Raw genomic sequence first — 17,565 nt, forward strand, 5'->3', positions numbered from 1 at the left:
CACGAGGTGATGTTCCTAGAGACAACAGCTACTTAGCTATTCACTTGGAGTGGGTAGCATTTGCCTCCCTTGGTAAGCATTCACATGGTAAACTATGCTGTGCTAAACAGTATCTTCTTGTAATCAGATTAAAACATAGATGCACGTTTTTAAACGAAATCTAAAAGCAAGCAAAGTTACCTCTGGAGAGTGTGGGCTTGGCTTCAAGCAAATAAGATTTCCTTCCACTGTAAGGGCAGACAGAGTAACACAGAGCCCCAGATACTGGATCTGACTGAGGTCCTCCACGTTGTTTCCTTCTAGGTCTAGAATCTCAAGGTGCTCCAACAGGCTAAGTTGACTTAAGTCAGCAATATTGTTATATGCTATATAGAGCTCCTAAAGGAAACCAAAGGGACCTTATCAACATGAAGTTTTAACCACTGCACATTAAGTAATGACAATGAACCCATGGCTTGCAGTTTGATATATGGCACAATACTGAACTTTAGACCCCCTCAAGACCCAGAATTGCCAAGCACAATACATGATAAATTATGATGGAAGTACCTTTTAAGTACAAGGAATGGCACTGATTTTTATCAGACCTAAAATTAATTTTTAAAAGGCTCCAGCATCAATTTAAGAAAGAAAGAAAATGAACAAGAACTTAAGGTTCTCTGCCTCATAAATGCTTCATAAAAAGAAGCTGAACATTAAGTAAACAGGGCAACTGAAGAAATATTTCAAATGTGTCCTACCTTCAAAGAGCAGCAGGAAGAGATACCATCTAAATCTGGAAGCCCACAGCGAGCCATCCAGAGGACTTGAAGATTAGACAATGCTGTTCCAAGGTCCCTTAAGGAAAGTTGACACTGTAAGTTCCAAGGGTTATGTATTCAGTTCATTTTAATATTTTTCATCTTTGGCAAAGCAATAGAGATTTGGATTGAGGGTCAAATTCACCCATTATGTTTCACAGTAGCACTCTTATATTCCAGAGCTCATACTCATGAGTAATGTAACATGTAATTTTATTACGTATATTTATTTTTAAATTGCTAAATTTATCTATATTTTGATCAGTTTTATGTCCAGTTGTTTTTAAAGACAGGTTTTATCCTTATCTTTTATGCATATTTTATATGGTTTTATGTAATAAACTATTTAGGGTTTTTGGTTAATGAAGTGGTATATAAATCTAGTTGGATAAATAAATAACAGGAGATTTACAGAAAGCACATTTCAGCTTCTGTCGCAGGGATTTCTGATGTTGCGGTTTATCCTGCTCAGGTTCAAAAGCTGATGACAACATACACTCACATTGTTTCTTCCTTGGCAGCTGGAGAGAGAAGATATTAGAGTAACCCGGCTGGAAAGAAGCTCTGCTTGGATTGGAACATGTATTGGTGTCACTGGGCCCCAGGCAATGAAGCTGGAGTAGGCAGCCCCATCACACCCACTGATTTTTTCAGAGATACAAATTCATCCATATACCCATCACACACATGCAAAACCACATATGTGCACCCAAAGACAGATACAGGATATAAGCCTGGGACAGCCAATGTGGTGCTCTCCAGATGACAACAGCGCCATTCCTTCCTAATCATTGACCATGCTGACTGGGGCTGGTGGTAGCTGGAGTGAAACATCTGGATGCACCGGTTTGGCTTCCCCTGGTGTATCCTTTTTCAGTTCTGCTCCGATTCCCCATGTGTCAAAACAATATTCTGCCCTATTAATTTTCAAACTAAGTGCCAGAGATAAATGCTATAATAAGGGTCACATATATATTAATTGATTAAAAGGAAAGTGTCAGCGATCCCAAAGTAACTGCCCACTGAGTTGGGTGTTCAACAATCCAAAACTAACTTGAATTAATTCATACCTGAGAGCTTGGCTTGGATAATTTTGCACTGCAGTATTTGAAAGTGAACCCAAAAGCTTTAAACTGAGTGTTTTCTCCAAGCAATGAAGGAATCTTTGGAGATGAAGTCATAGAAGCATAAAAGTGACTAACAACAAAATTCTATGCATGTTTACTTAGAAATCATTTCCACTGTGTTCACTTGAGCTTTCTCCCTGGTAAGTGTAGCTAGGATTGTTGTCTAAAAGGATTAGTAAAGTAAAATTGATCACTAATGATTTTCCAGAACTCAACATATCATTATGCATTGCAAAAATCCTTTTTTTACACACATCCTTCCATAGTACACATTCATAACATCCAATTCTTTGAGTTGAGGACACTTCTTGAAAACAAAGGAGAAAGCCAGTGTAGTTTGGCACAAAGTGGCATTTTGAGAGAACCACAATTTACTCAATAAATTCTTTATTCAAAACTATTGGGAATAGGTTCATTTGAGCCAAAAACTTATTGGATAGATACCAGAAGAAGGCTCCCTTTGGCTTCACCAGTTTAAACCTAAAGTAATTCCAGATGTCATGTCAAAGATCCTGAAAGAAAATAAATAGTGGTAGCCCAGCCTCAAAGCACTTCACATCAGCAACCCCCTGAAACTAATAGGAATTGCTGCCAATCACATAGAATCATAGAGTTGTAAGCGACCCTGAGGATCATCTAGTCCAATCCCAGCAATGCAGGAATATGCAGCTGTCCCATATGGGAATCAAACTTGCAACCTTGGTGTTATCAGCACCATGCTCTAACCAACTGAGCTAACTTGAAGGTCTCAAAAATGTGTCTTTTTCAAATACAGATTAAACTTTGTGGTTGCAATTCTGCTTTTGCCATGTAGTGGAGAAGGGTGTAAAGGGGCTCCTCGTAGGATTCCAGTATAACCCTCCCTCCCTTGGCATGTTGCCCCAAGCACCTTTGGCATGCTGCCCCAGCACTTTTAAGCTGATGTCTTCTACCCCTCCAAGAGCCCAGGGTCTGGCCCTCCTAAATGGAGCAGTGAGCAGGATGAGATCAGAGAATAGGTGCAAGAGGTCTCCATTTGATGTGAATGTTCTGGTGCTTTCTCAGGATCTCTATGGGAGCACTTGTGCAAATTCAGGGCTTGGCCACATTTGGCTTTAGTATGGATTGGAATCTGCTTGTCTTCTCTCATTAAATCAAAAGTCATCCACATGATATTACCTTCAATCAGCTGCAACTATGCTTATTTCCCCATCTGAATCTGAACTACCTCAATCTAGAGATACTTCAATAAGTGGTGAAACATCCAAAACAAAACCACTCCACTCCAGGGAGCAGGCAGATTGCATTGGTTTTATATAGCTGGGTCAGTTCTTGGTTCTACTAACCACCTTTCCACACCCTGTACTTCCCCTTTTAACTTTTCATTTCTTGCAGGTCTGGCACTAATCTCCTATGGCTCCTCAAATGTCTACTAATTTTCTAAATAAAATAAAATAAAAAAATCCTTCCAGTAGCACCTTAGAGACCATACCAATAGCTAACTTAGTTGGTCTCTACTACTGGAAGGAATTTTTTATTTACTTCTCTGGGAATTTTTTATTTTATTTATTTTGTTTTGTTTTGCTTCGACTACAGCAGACCAACACGGCTACCTACCTGTAACTAGTACTAATTTTCTGTTTTGTTTTAACACTGTTGAGCACAAAAGCATAAATCTGCACAAGCACTACCACAGCAGAAAACTCCATTTAATTTGCACAGATCCATGCTTCAGATTTGCCTATTTTTCTAATACACTTCTTTTCCACTAGCAATATGTGTTTGTGTTCTTCTGTTTATCAACTTTGACTACATATACATACAAATATATTTCTTATATTTGGAATTGAAGGTTTGTAATAATAAATGGAGAAGAAATAGCTGGTATCACTCCATTTTTATGGCTAACTTGTTTGATTTCCTTTTGGAAGAAGAAGAAGAAGAAGAAGAAGAAGAAGAAGAAGAAGAAGAAGAAGAAGAAGTAGTAGTTCACTTAGTATAGCTTCCAAACTATACTAAGGGATGTAAACAATGGCCTCCATGACCCTCTGCTGGGCAGTTTCTGCACATGCCCAGTTTCTGCTTGAATGGAGGGTGTGGAATAAAGAAATTAGAAGGCAGGGAGAAACAACTGGCTGAGCCGTGCTAGAGAATGAGAAAGTCTGTGGTGCCAGGGGGTGGAAAAGTCACTTTTTGCCAACCCCTTTCTGCCAGCACTTCTCTTGAGTCCATGCCAGTATAGTTTACAATGCAAGATAATTACAAGAGCTATGTTTACATTTATTACCCTTTAAAACATGAATAAAGAGAAGGGAAGATAAACTTGTACAGCACTAAAATAAAAGACTGATTCTGCAAAATCTAAAAAACACAGGGCGGTACATACTAGCAGGTACAGTACTTCCAATGTGAAAAGATAGCCATGGGAACTCCTTCAGTACAAATTAGTATTTCTAGTTTGCAGCCTCTGTACAAGTAGGCACTTTTGATCATATTGTTTAATAGTTATTAATATTCCTATGCCTAATAAGTTGTTTAGACCTCCCTCCTAACTCACATATTAATGACCATTACTTCGATTCCTGTTGTAGTGTGTTCTTGAGATGCATGAAAGATTTTTTTTGGTAAGCTTGCTGCATACATGGGCCTTTTAGCATTAAAGAATACATTTTATAATGTTAATCTATACCTGTGTCTCAAAAGTATCTTTGCCCTAAACTGAAACTTATCCTTTTGGCAATATTTCTAACAAAAGAATAATATATCATTTTTCTAGAAAATAAACAAAATAAAATAATGATTTGTAGACTGTGACCAACTTATGAAAATACATTGTATAAACTGCAAGTTTCAAGTTTCAAGCTCTGAATTCATTGTATATTTGCCAATGAGATAATAAGCAATGCAGATTAATTTACTGTCCTTAAGCCACTTTTCTCTTAGTCTGATATTGGAGGGTAATTGTCTTAGAAAACAGATAAGTGACAGACAAGAGTGAAAAACTAACTCTTTATAGATCTCATCTTTCTTGCTGAAGATTATGTTCTACTCCTCGCTGTAACTGATGACTCTTTGGACCACTGTTGCCATGGAGACGGATAAGGATGGGCAACTCTCCTGCCAGCTGCCTAATTACACTATTATCTCCCAACATTCAATTCTTTGCGTTTTCTCAACGGTTGATGATAATTGTTCCTCTCTCATTTCTGACTAAATCACTTAGAACCTACATAACCGCTGGGAGCAACGTGTTGCAGGTGCATTTCAAATTGGTTAGATATGTACGTATCTGTTTTCAGACAGACAACATCATTTGAGATACTGGGTTCCTGAATAGAAATCTGGAGGCTTTCAAACTGAGATTAGACCTCTGGTTTGCTGCAAACAGCCATATTTCTAAATATCGCAACCAAAAATGAGGGCAAGAAGGAGGAAAATATAATATCAAGTATCCATCACATTAAATCAGGTGTGGAGAACCTTTGGACCTCCAGATGCTGTTGAACTACAGCTTCCATTGGCAATGCTTGCAGGGACTGATGGGAGTTGTAGTTCAGCAATGTCTGGAAGGCCAAAGGTTCCCCACACCTGCACTGAATGGAATGGAAAATGATGAAGATATTGGATTTTTCATAAAGAAGAGAACAATCCTTACTACCAGGTTTGATGAAAACCAACCATCTGCCTGCTAAAAGTCCCAGCAGCACAATTCTTTACATTACTCAAAAGTAAAATCCACTGGATTCAATGGGAATTACTCCCATGTTTGTGGATATAGGACTGCAGCCTGATTATGGGACCAAGATGTTGCAGCAAGGGTGGGCTCTTCACATAGTTTTCAACCTCTGGGCTCTACATAAAGAGACAGGTCACATAATTTCGAAATCTGATACATAATAAGGCCATCCGAGGTGGTGGCCATCACTATGTCTTTGAGAGCAGAATTCACAGTTGAATTATGTGCCTTGTGACAAATTACTTTTGGGGGGTCTGCCCTCAATCTTCCAACATTCAGCTTTACTGGATGGTCCCGGATTCTAGTATTATGAGAAAAACTTATCTCTATCCAGTTTCTCCATACAATTCATAATCATACACACCTCTACCATGTTCCCTGGTAGAGTCCTGGTAGGACAACAAGACTCCCTTCACTCTCCAAATTTGCTCAGGAAGGTCAGGCGAACCCTCAGAACAGTGTGTGGGGAGAGGAGAGATCATTCTCTCTGGCAAGGAGAATGGTTCTCTCCGGTTTGCATTGTCAGAACGATCCATCTACTACAATGTTAGATTCCACCTCTGTACTGTATGTTTACTGGCATTCCTACCTTAGCCCTCCAGGCAAATGGCAGCCACTGTACATTAACTGATAAAGCAGTGCAAAGGTGACTCAAAACAAATAGATGGTTTTGTGATATAGTACTCTGAAAATGACAGGTCACTTAATAGTTGAGGATTACTGCATATGCCAAAAGCACAGCTACGGATGCTGCATCTAATAGAACAGCCTACGTTTTAAGAAAGTATTTATCTAGGATTTTACATATATCCTTTTACTCATCCCTGAAATTAGAAAGCAGAAGCAATTAGATTAAAAACGGTGGCTGTTAGCCAGACTAGAACGAATACCCCATTAGCTTTGAAATATAGTCCTTTTTGCCAGAATCATTAGGGAGATAAGTAACATATGTCATCATGCAAGAGTAAAAGATAGTTTTTTAACTTGCTCTCTTCAGAGAGTGTTCCATGTTTCTCCCTCAATTATTACTTCATAAATCTGATATTACTTGGCTGGAGAGAGATGGATGGAAGCAATAGAGTAAAAGCCTCATAAAATAAGTGTAAAGTAGGAAATTAACAAGGACCTAAAGCAATACCTTTTTATCACATTCTGTGTACAAAGTCTCCCTACTGACCGCACAAAAATAAGTAGGCCAACCTCTAGATATTTGAGAAATAAACACACAAATATTGAGAGACTTTGCTGCAATTGAAATGGGAAAAGCGTGGGCTCTCACCCTTGAGATAGGAGAAATAAGGTCACTTTGGTCTTGGCATTAAAAAGAGAGGATAAAGAGTGTAACAGGTTCAAAAAGGTTTTGTAGTGAGTTCCAAATATGGTTTCACACAAACACTGCCTCCTGCAGGCTGGAGAAGAAAATTTGGTGTTTCTCACAATTGCTCTCTGACAGGAAGGTTTTCAGGCCCTTGGTATAATTGTGCCTACTATCTTGTTGCCAAACTCAGCCATAAGCTCTGCTTGCTGTGTTATATGGTCACAGTAGTGCTTTCGCAATTCACCACCACATACTGTATAACAATATTGCGTGGAACGACTTACTGTCACTTGGAAAACCACGTGTGGTTCTGTTATTTACAGATCGTCAGTAGTGCTTATGTCTTTCTAAAAGGTATCGAGATATATTTGCTCTTTCCATGTGATTTTTTGAGATACAGAAATTTATTAAGATTGCAAAAGCATTCCACTTCATCCAGTAAAAAATAAAATAAAAGTAGAAACCTCACATTTTTCATTTCCAAAGCAGTGCAAAACACACTTAAACACTATGAAAATAACTTGGCCAGTGGAGTTGTAGTCAAATAACATATGGAGGGCCACAAGTTCCCTATTACTGCAATAGAACAACAGTAAGATTTTCCCTGTATATAGCAGATTCAGAACTAGCTCACTCTGGATTATTGAGAGGTGCTGCTATGGGGTAGGGACAGAGAGTAAAAGCGTACTCTGGACTTTGTGTACTATAGCTCCTTACCTCACTGACATAAGCATGCTGCTATTCAGTTTCAGTTGTTTTAGATTAGGCAGATAAGCACCTATAAGAACAGGGAAGAAAAGGAACAATTTGCAGTTTGGTAAAAGTAGTCTGTGTGTGATCCTCTTAGACATATAATGTCATAACTGAAGTGTTTTAATGGTACAGCTTATATATTTGTTCACCATAATTTCTGATTGATTCCTGTGGTGAAACGTATCTTCTCTGACTAATGCCGTATGAAGAATCCCTACCAAGAGAAGGCTTGCCTGGAAGTGATCACATACTGTCAGATTATATTTTACATCACTAGTAACTTGACATTTTAAAAGTTAACTTTGAGAACCTCTCCCTGTGTCCTACATCTGTTTCTGCTGGGAACTATTCCCCTCACCTCTCAGATTTAAAGAAGATTTGAAAGAAGGATTGTTGTTGTGGTGTGCACACTCTTCCCATTTTCACCGCTGGTCAAACAGGTTCTGCAGAATGTTGTATTTTTGTATGTGTATATATTACAGGAAGCAAAGCCTTTTCAACACTCTCCCAAGGACTCCTGCTTGTATCCAGCCAATGTTTCCTGACTTATCCATGTCCCCCTCTTTTCAGATTTATCCACAGAACCTTAGTTTGTTTGTTTTAAAAGAACTGGGTATTCAGCTAAGTTTTACTCAGAGCAGACTCACTGACTTAATGAACATGACTAAGCTGCATTAATTTCAGTGGGCCTACTCTGAGTAAAACTTAATTAAATACCACCCACTGTATTATCTAGAAATAATTCATAGTTGTGACCATTCACACTTTCAAACAAGATTTTTCTTATTCTGTATGTTACGAATCATTAGGGCCACAACATCTAGTCAAACCATTAATTAAAAACTATTAAAATTAATTAAAAACTATTAAAAATCTTTCAATTAATTAACACCCTCTAGCACTTGCAAAAACAAAGATAAGCAATAAGAGTGAAATGTTATTGGGTGTACATGTGTTCTGTATTCTTTTCTGTTCCACCCATATGCAAGTGGGGTGGGGAGTCTCCATTTTGATCTTACAATGCAGTTACGGTAGAAAATAAGATTCAAATTAATTGTCAAGTTTCTGAATCATTCAATAAGTCTTAAAGTTTTTGTAGCACAAGCATTTTCTTACTGCTGCTAATGTAGATTATTGTTATGCATAGTTTATATGAGCCCATTTCTAGGTCATAATCAGTATTACAAAGCAAATTATTACAGGATAAAGTTCTGTAAGTAATAGACTTCATGAAACAGATGCACTCAAAATGCTTTCCCCTACGTATGCATATTTAACGAAGGCTATTTTCTTTTTGTCAGAAATCTTCAAGTTCATTTTCTTTCATTAAACTGTTTCTTCACCCAGAGAAGAAGGCAGCCTCAGACAGACAATCAACTTAGTGTGCCTGCCAGCAGGCAAAAATCAAATAAATAAGGGTGTGCCACGGGTAACCTGATTTGTGGCTCTTCCATAAAGAAACCTGGTAGCATAAGGGATGAGTTTACCAACCAGTATTTTCAAATAAGAGCTCATTCAGCTTGCTTTGAATGTAAATCCTGTCAGTATTTAGAAATGAAATCTTTATAAATGCCACCTCCCTCAAGAAAAACCCCAGAAAGAAAGCTGCTCCATTTGGAACTTTTCTACCTCTTTAATATTAAAGAGATTTTCTTTAGCTCCAATGGACATAAGAACAACCTGCTGGATCAGGCCAATGGCTCATCTAGTCCAGCATCACATTCTCACAGTGACCAACCAGATGGCTGTGGGAAACCCACAAGCGGAACCTAGGTGCAACCATACGCTCCTCACTAGTGATTACCAGCAATGGACATTCAGCAGCAGTCCATCATTGACAGCCTTTCCTTCCATGAATTTGTCTAATCGTCTTTTAAAGCTAACCACTTGGTGGCCATCACTCTTTCTTGTGGGAAAGAATGCCAACATTTACCATATTTTTTGCTCTATAAGACTCACCTTTTCCCTCCTAAAAAATAAGGGAAAATGTGTGTGCGTCTTATGGAGCGAATGCAGGCTGTGCAGCTATCCCAGAAGCCAGAACAGCAAGAGGGATTGCTGCTTTCACTGCGTAGCGATCCCTCTTGCTGTTCTGGCTTCTGAGATTCAGAATCTTTTTTTTCTTGTTTTCCTCCTCCAAAAACTATGTGCGTCTTGTGGTCTGGTGCGTCTTATAGAGCGAAAAATACGGTAATTATCTGGTGTGTGTGAAGAAGTACTTGCTTTTGTTTGCTCTGAATCTTACAACATTCATCTTCATGGGATGTCCATCAGTTCTAGCATTATGAGAGAGAGAAAAGATTTCTCTATTGACTTTCTCCACACCATGAATGATTTTATGACTCCCTTTAACTCTAAACTGAAAAGCTCCATGTGTCATACCCTCTTCTCATAGGGCAGTTGCTCCATCCCCTTGATCATGTGGGTTGACTTTTCTGAACTTTTTCCAGCTCTACAATACCCTTTTTGAGATGACGCAGCCAGAACTTTGCACAGCATTCCAAATGTGGTTACACCATAGATTTGTATAATGGCATTGTGATACGGCAGTTATATTTTTAGTTCCTTTCTAATAACCCTGAGCATGGAATTTACCTTTTTCACAGCTGCAGCACAATGGGCTCTAATAAAAGGCTAAGAGGGTCTGAGCCAAAATAAAATGTTTTCTCACCAAAGTTTCCAAGGCTGTTCTCTCTTGTGTCTACATGCATCTCTAGAGCTTTCACTTGACGCAGATCATCTAGCCCAGTCAGTGTTTTCTACAACAATAAGCAAAGAGTATGAAACTTGTATCCTTTATCATAATATTCTACAAAGAAATTAGTATTCTGCTAGTAATGCAGTCCTACACAAAGGCCCCAAACTTGATGTTTAGCTTCTGTGCTAAACATCCATACAGCTTTGGCTTTCTACAGAAGGGTGGGAAATATGTAGCAATACAACAGAGAATTAGAAAGAGAAAGAAAAACAGCTGAGATGCTTGGGTAAAGTCTAAGTTTCCCAGAACTGATGGGAAGTTGGTAATGCTCAACTTGAAACCTCTTTCGAGAGACAAACAGCACAATCTTAACAGTGTTAAAATCTACTAAGAAGAAAGTTATATTGAATTCAATGAGGTTTACTCCCAGAGAAGTGTGGTTAGCATTGCAGTTTAAAATAGGAAAATATAGTCACTAGAGATAAGAAGTAGACAAAAGTTGTTTCCTTTTTTCCTTTATATGGCACCTTAGACCTGCAGTCAATGTTTAAGGCTTTGCAAGAACCATGTAGGACACCACCTATTTAGCATACCATTCTGAAGGGCTCCTAAAGCCCTCGCAGTCAACATATATATATTAATGTAAGACTTCTGCTCTATAACTAAAGAGGCAGAACTCTATTAAAAGATTAATATTAGTATAAATGTTTTTAAATGTATAAATGTTCAATTAAAAAAGAATTAACAAAGTGGAAAAAGGAAAGGGAAAGCACATAGATGGGATAGCATCTCCTCTTAGATTGCATATGTCATGCAATACAAAAGTTTCAACAGGGAACAAAATTCTCCTCCTCACATCACCTTTCTATAAAACTTCAACAACTGTCTGAAATGTTTTTCAACTGGTTCATTCTGTCTGTGGCCTCCCTGTCAAATGCATTTATCTCAACTTTGAAAAGTAATCATCTGCCAAGAAAAAAGGAAGTAATTCTGTCTTAAAAATATTAGTTACAGATAGGTAGCCGTGTTGGTCTGCCATAGTCAAAACAAAACAAAATCCTTCCAATAGCACCTTAAAGTCAGTTCTTGGTATGAGCTTTCGTGTGCATGCACACTTCTTCAGATACACTGAAACAGAAGTTTCCAGACCCTTCTATATAGTGAGAAGGTGGGGAGGGGTATTACTCAGAAGGGTGGTGGGAATGGGTGATTGGCAGATAGCTGTGATGAGCCTGTTGACGACTCTTAACGACTGCAATAGGTCTTACAGGAAGAATATTAAAAATATTAGATAGAACCCACTAACTTTAGTTTTCTGTGAAAAACAGTACAGTTAAGTGCATATCCCCAGATGCCATCAAATCTATTATTCAGAGAAAAGCATTTCTTCTATCATCTGTTTGCATATGCATATATGTGCACATTCCAGTCCTAAAAATAAATGACCACAATTTATGAAAATCAGCAATCCGGGTACTAAAAGTTAGTTACTGAACAAAATATAATTTACAATTATATTAATTGAAACACCACATTCTCAATTGTGCGTACTAATAAATCAAATTTAATAATGGAAAGTTAATGAGGGTAGGCACACTGTCATGGCTCCATGGAAAAAGGCAGGAAGCTATGCAGAGCAAAAAAATCCTAAGCACTAGAAGACTTAATAGACTCAGAATAACCAACACTTTTTCAAGCTTATTTCATAGAATCGTAGAATCATTCTACAACCATGAGGACTAGAAACTTGCTTTTTACTACAAACTTATACACTGTCCAGCACTAGCTGTTGTAGTACAATACTGACTGTATGCTCAATGCATGACTCATACTGGACTCATCTTCTGTTTTCAGAGAGGACAGAAAAAGATATAAATGCATAAGGATACGCACAAGGAAATACGCTCACTGCAGTAATAAATATGCTGAGCAAACTGGTTTGAAACTGTCTATACACTACCACACCCAAGAGTAAGTAGGATATGGACCTATAGTTTTGAAAGAGGAAAGGAAAAGTCAGGCATGCACAGCTGCAATTTTAAAATAGTGTCTTCTTTCTGAAAGGCTAACAGAGTCTTCTCCCAGCTATAAAAAATGCTAAGACTGTGTAAGTGTGTTGGTGAGAAAATGATTTCCTGCTACTGTTCCGTTAAAGAGTTCTAAACACTAAAAAGGACATAATGGAAATTTGTTTCTAATCAATTAGTTGAACAGCAGTGCTATTTTTAAACTTGAAAAAGCAAAAGGAAGTTAACAGTATGGAAGCAGCTGCTTCAACCTGAGCAACAAGAGGTCAAATAATAGTTACATTAGACTTGTTATTAAAGCGTGCTGCAAACATAGTTAGCGTTTCCTTGGCAATATTGTATATCTATATTTTAAAAATCAGGAAGCGACTGCTCCAACAATGCCCACTCAAAACTTTCAGGCCAAAGGAAAGTCCCTATTAGGCAAAAAAGAATGCAACTGTCAAAGGTAAGTACCGCATTACAAAAATCTTGACACATGAAAACTCGAAGAGTTTGAGTTGGTGCTGAAACCAAATTAGTTCTTTTCAGTGCTTTTTTTCTATTAAAAAAATGTTCAAAGGTACTCTCATTTTCCTACTCATATTGAAATACTGCCCCTCAATGAGGCCAAACTTAGATTCACAAAATGTTTAGGGGTATGCGTACCCCTGCATAGCCCTAGAAAAAAGCACTGTTTTTTATTTATTTATAATATTTCTTATCCACGCTTTATCATAACATCCCATAACAGGCCACAACAATATATTATACAACTATAAACACAGATAAAACTGTTGCTGCTATAAACAAGCAAGACCATTCTAAATGGAACAGAACAATATACATTCAACAAAATGAAATGCCTTAACTGTCAAAGACCAGGGTAAAGAGGTGTTTCTTCAGAATAGGGCAAAAGCTGTGCAATGAAGGGGCTGTTAACACTCCTGTGGGAAAGAGTTCCACAGTTTAGGAACTGCCACAGATAAAACTCCCTCCTGAACTGCAATTCCCTACACTTCTGAGAAAGGTGGAACTACCACGAGACCAAGAAGGTCAGCAGGGATGGAAACAGGCCCCAAATATTTGAAGGGCTAAATTGTTTAGGACTGAAGCCTCACCAGGCATGGGTCTTGCTGGGCTGTTTCATTTCAGACTGCAGATAGGGGATCAAACTAATTTTACTAGCTCTGTATGTAAAATGAGATGCTTTTGGGTTTTTTTAATGTAGGAGAGCATTAAACATTTCATCTCCCATCCCTGCAACAGTGAGATCAGATTGGACATTTGCTAATCTGTTACAGTATGTTGATCAGGGCAAGGACATCCTGATGGTTTTACATCCTACACTTTCCAAATAAAATGCTTTCACTCTAAAAACAATTCCTGTTTTGATAAAGATGTCAACCCTCCTACGCCTTTGCTTCTATTACATCTCTTAGTGAAATTTCACTTGATAGTCTGCTTCTCACTGACAGAGGCATGGCGTCTGAAGGGAAAAGTCTATGCGCTGAAATCCCCAAATTTCATTTAAAATCAAAGTTTCCCTTCCTTCAATTGCCACACAGAAAGAAAAGGAAATGGCCCACAAGCAGCCTTGCTGAAGCTCCTTTCGCACAGAAAGCCCTGTCTACCATTGCATGTCGCTGCCTGTTTTCTATCATCTTCATCCCATCAAAATGCAGCCTATTGTCTAGCTATCCCCCTGCCAGCAGATGTGAGCCATTTCCAGTGCACCCCAGGCCTTTCCCAGCCCTTAATTAGTAACCGAGTAAATAATGCATGCTACAACATAAAAACTCCATAGTCACAAGGGAATCCAGACTCATACCCTTTCCTACAGCACAATTATTTTACCAACACAAAACATTATTCAAATATTAACAAAATTTGAAAGTTTATCTCCTTTGCACAACACACAGGAAGCAGTGTTTTACATTGGCTCTTCTGTGGACAATGAAAGGTGGATGAAGGGATGCTTCAGGTCAGCGGTAGGTCTCAGGACCAGTCCATGCAGTTATTGCTTTTAAAACTATCAGGTAGCAACAAGCAAGCCTCAAAGAATGTGAGTGAGATGCTGGGCAAACTGCACTTACATTCAAGGTTGACAATACCATGCTAGAGGAAGCCCACTAGCATAACAAATTGAGTGATTTATATGTGCCAAATGTATGACCCATATACTGAGGCAGCTCTCTGCTTCTCTTATTCAGGGATGTTAATCATATCTGTGATGTTAGAATATAGACTGTTCTAATCCTTTTGCTATTAAACAGAAATAAGGTTACTGTAAAATAGGATCTTTTAACCCTCCTCTGTAGGATCTGATTAATACTCATGTTGGTCATATTTGTTTATGGAAGTGCCTGAGAGATAGCCAGGAGTACCAAAAGCATCTTCCAGTAGTTCAATTTAACTGGAAGTCCATCAGATATGCCACATTAATGCAATGTATATCAGCAAGCCTAATTTGATTGTTTTCATTCCAGAAATCTTATTCCAGATGCATTAAATTGGTAGCTACATACCAGTTTGTTGGGGGAAAGATATTCATTCACAAGTAGTTCTTCATCATCATCTTTAATTGATGGACTGGGATTCAGGAGACCTTGCCGACCCAAATCTGTGACCCGAACTGTAGCAGAACCTGGTCTTGAGACTCGACCTAATTTCCAGCTTAGCTCCATCCCAGAATGTCCTAAACATTAACCACAGGAAGAGAAACTTGTTTGGTTTCAGCACTTACTTCTTACATTCTTAAGTCAAAGTCTGTCTGATGCATCTAGATAGTGTGGTGTTAAAATTGCAATGACATTGAAACAGGTATAAAATATTCCACCTATACACCCTGAATTTCACATTTCATTTCACATATATGTAACTGTGATACATTACTGTTTCTGGGCAAAAAAATAAATAAATAAAATTCAACCCCCACTGTTCCTTTTAGATTATATTCACCCACAAATGCTTAGTCATTACAAGAACCAATAACAAACAAAGTTGTCAATTAATAACCATAAAAAACTATAAAACTACTATGAAAGAGTGATATTCAACCCAGAAATAAAAGTAGCACTAAAAACTTTACTTATTTAGAGAAAAATGAAAGAAATTCAACTAGTTCATTTATTTAAAAAGTAAAGGGTTTATACAGCCTCATCATGGGAACCCTGAAATTACATAACAATGTGAAAGCATAAGAAGAGCTCTGCTGGATCAGATCCATCTAGTCCAGCATACTATTTTTACAGTGTTCAAACAGATACTTATAGGAAGGCGACAAGCTGCAGCTGAGTACAATAGCAACTCTCTCCACTTGTGATTCCCAGCAACAGAGAAATAGTAGAACACAGTCCTCATGGTTAGTATTAGTTGAGAGCCCCATCCTTCATGAATTTGTCTAATTCTCTTCAAAGTCATCCAAGTTCACTCTGTCTTGTAAGAACACATTCCAAAGTTTAACTATGCACTGTATAAACTGCATGCTCTGAATCTCCCAACATCAGTTTTGCTGGAAGACCCTGCATTCTAGTCTAATGATACCCACTTCTTGCAAACCATGTAGAAATCGGACACACCTTTAATATGCAGTGTTCGAAATTCCCATGGTTCTAGGCACATTTTGCCACAGGGAATTTCATTAGTGCGAGCAGTTTCTGAGCTTGGTGCAGTACTGCGCCTAAGATTTCAGATTAAGACTGCAGAGTGGAAGGAAAGGAGGACCCTTTTCTGCCTCCCCACTTCCATCTACTCTCTGAAGCCTGGAGAATAGACCCTCTTAAGAATATTAGGGGGGTGGGCGGGGGAAGGACTAGACCATGTGGAAAATGAACATAATATTTTAGCTGCAGTTCATTCATTTTCAGCTTTGTATTCATTATAAAAAAATGCACCTAGACATTCTGTTGTTGCGCCCATAACCTAGGTTTAAGGTGCCATTTAGCTCCTAGCTTTCATATTTCAGTTTCTAACACTGCCGCATACCAGGCTGACATTTTCATGAGAAACTCAAGTGCTCTTTCCTGGTCAATCACCAGTTACCACAAATTCAAACCTATAGGGTCATAAAGTGAACTGCCCTGAGACCTCCTGGTATAGGCTGGTATATAAATTTAATAAATAATAAATATATAAATTATGAATGGGAGCAAGATCTTACCATTTTGTCTCCTGATGGGTGAAAAAGCATTGAATTTATTTAAATTGGGAGAAGTGGTAAAACAATCCTATATAACCAAATGCAATGGTGAGAATGCATTAATCACTATATGGTGCGCCTAAAGAATTAATCAACACACGAGAAATAAAATGATTTATTTCACTGCTTCCAAATACTACAGTTGCCGTGCAAAATGCCCTCTTATCTCTGAAACATGTATTAGAGCAACACTTACTTATGGTTTGACAAGAAAATCAATTCGTGGTTTAATATCTGAAGTTACGCTCCTGATTTTATACTTCCCAATATCGATCTGGAACTTGTAATTGCTTTACAACTGAATTAGCAAGCAGAACAACATTTTCAATTTTCATGCCCAGCTCCATATGTGTAAAATGCAATAAAATTAACAGTGGAGCAATTAAAAGATAGCCCAAATTAGAATCTTTTTGTGTAGCAAAACCGCTGCACAAAAGGACCACACCCATGGTAGCTTTATAGAGAGACCACTTCCCCCTTTTCATTGCAACTAGATTGCAGGCAAGAAGAGAAACATTTCAAGTGCCTAATGACCTGAGCTTCTCATGGCCAAAAAAGATCTTTCTGTCATAGGCTGTAATACAACAGTAGAACTCTTGAAACGAGTAACAGGGTTCAATGAGAGCAATTAGTAGAGTTACTGAACTGTAAAGGGGCAAAGAAGAGATTTAAGTACTGTTATTGAAAACTGCTAAACTGGTGTAGTGCCACAGATTCATTGTTAAATCTGTATGAATCTATGGAAGTGGCTTGGGCAGGGCGGAGATAGTGATGTCCTCCATCTGGGGGCAGCAGTATTGTGCTTATTGAAATGTGGCTATGGGTGAAGTGGTGGCAACAAAGATGGAGGACTTCCAGGTTGGCAGCTGCAGTTTTGAATGAGTGTGTGCAGCTGCTGGCCTGCAACCACCTTGGAGCACTCCTAATTTTGCCATCTCACCACCTTC

The 17,565-nt window shown here is 38.3% G+C and overlaps 1 protein-coding gene across 1 annotated transcript in view; it reads right to left on the reverse strand.

The window, feature by feature from the left end:
* Window positions 1-17,565, reverse strand: part of LRRC56 (leucine rich repeat containing 56) — a 33,288-nt gene that overhangs the window by 13,922 nt on the left and 1,801 nt on the right. Inside the window, exons 2-6 of the mRNA XM_083698816.1 lie at window positions 14,946-15,115; window positions 10,385-10,472; window positions 7,678-7,738; window positions 741-837; window positions 181-378 (exon numbers count right to left, since the gene is read on the reverse strand). Of these exons, the coding sequence (XP_083554942.1) occupies window positions 181-378; window positions 741-837; window positions 7,678-7,738; window positions 10,385-10,472; window positions 14,946-15,115 (614 nt within the window). The remainder of the gene's footprint in view (window positions 1-180; window positions 379-740; window positions 838-7,677; window positions 7,739-10,384; window positions 10,473-14,945; window positions 15,116-17,565) is intronic.

The sequence above is a fragment of the Podarcis gaigeae genome (assembly GCF_964106915.1).
Source record: "Podarcis gaigeae genome assembly, chromosome: 1".
In the NCBI taxonomy this organism is placed as follows: domain Eukaryota; kingdom Metazoa; phylum Chordata; class Lepidosauria; order Squamata; family Lacertidae; genus Podarcis; species Podarcis gaigeae.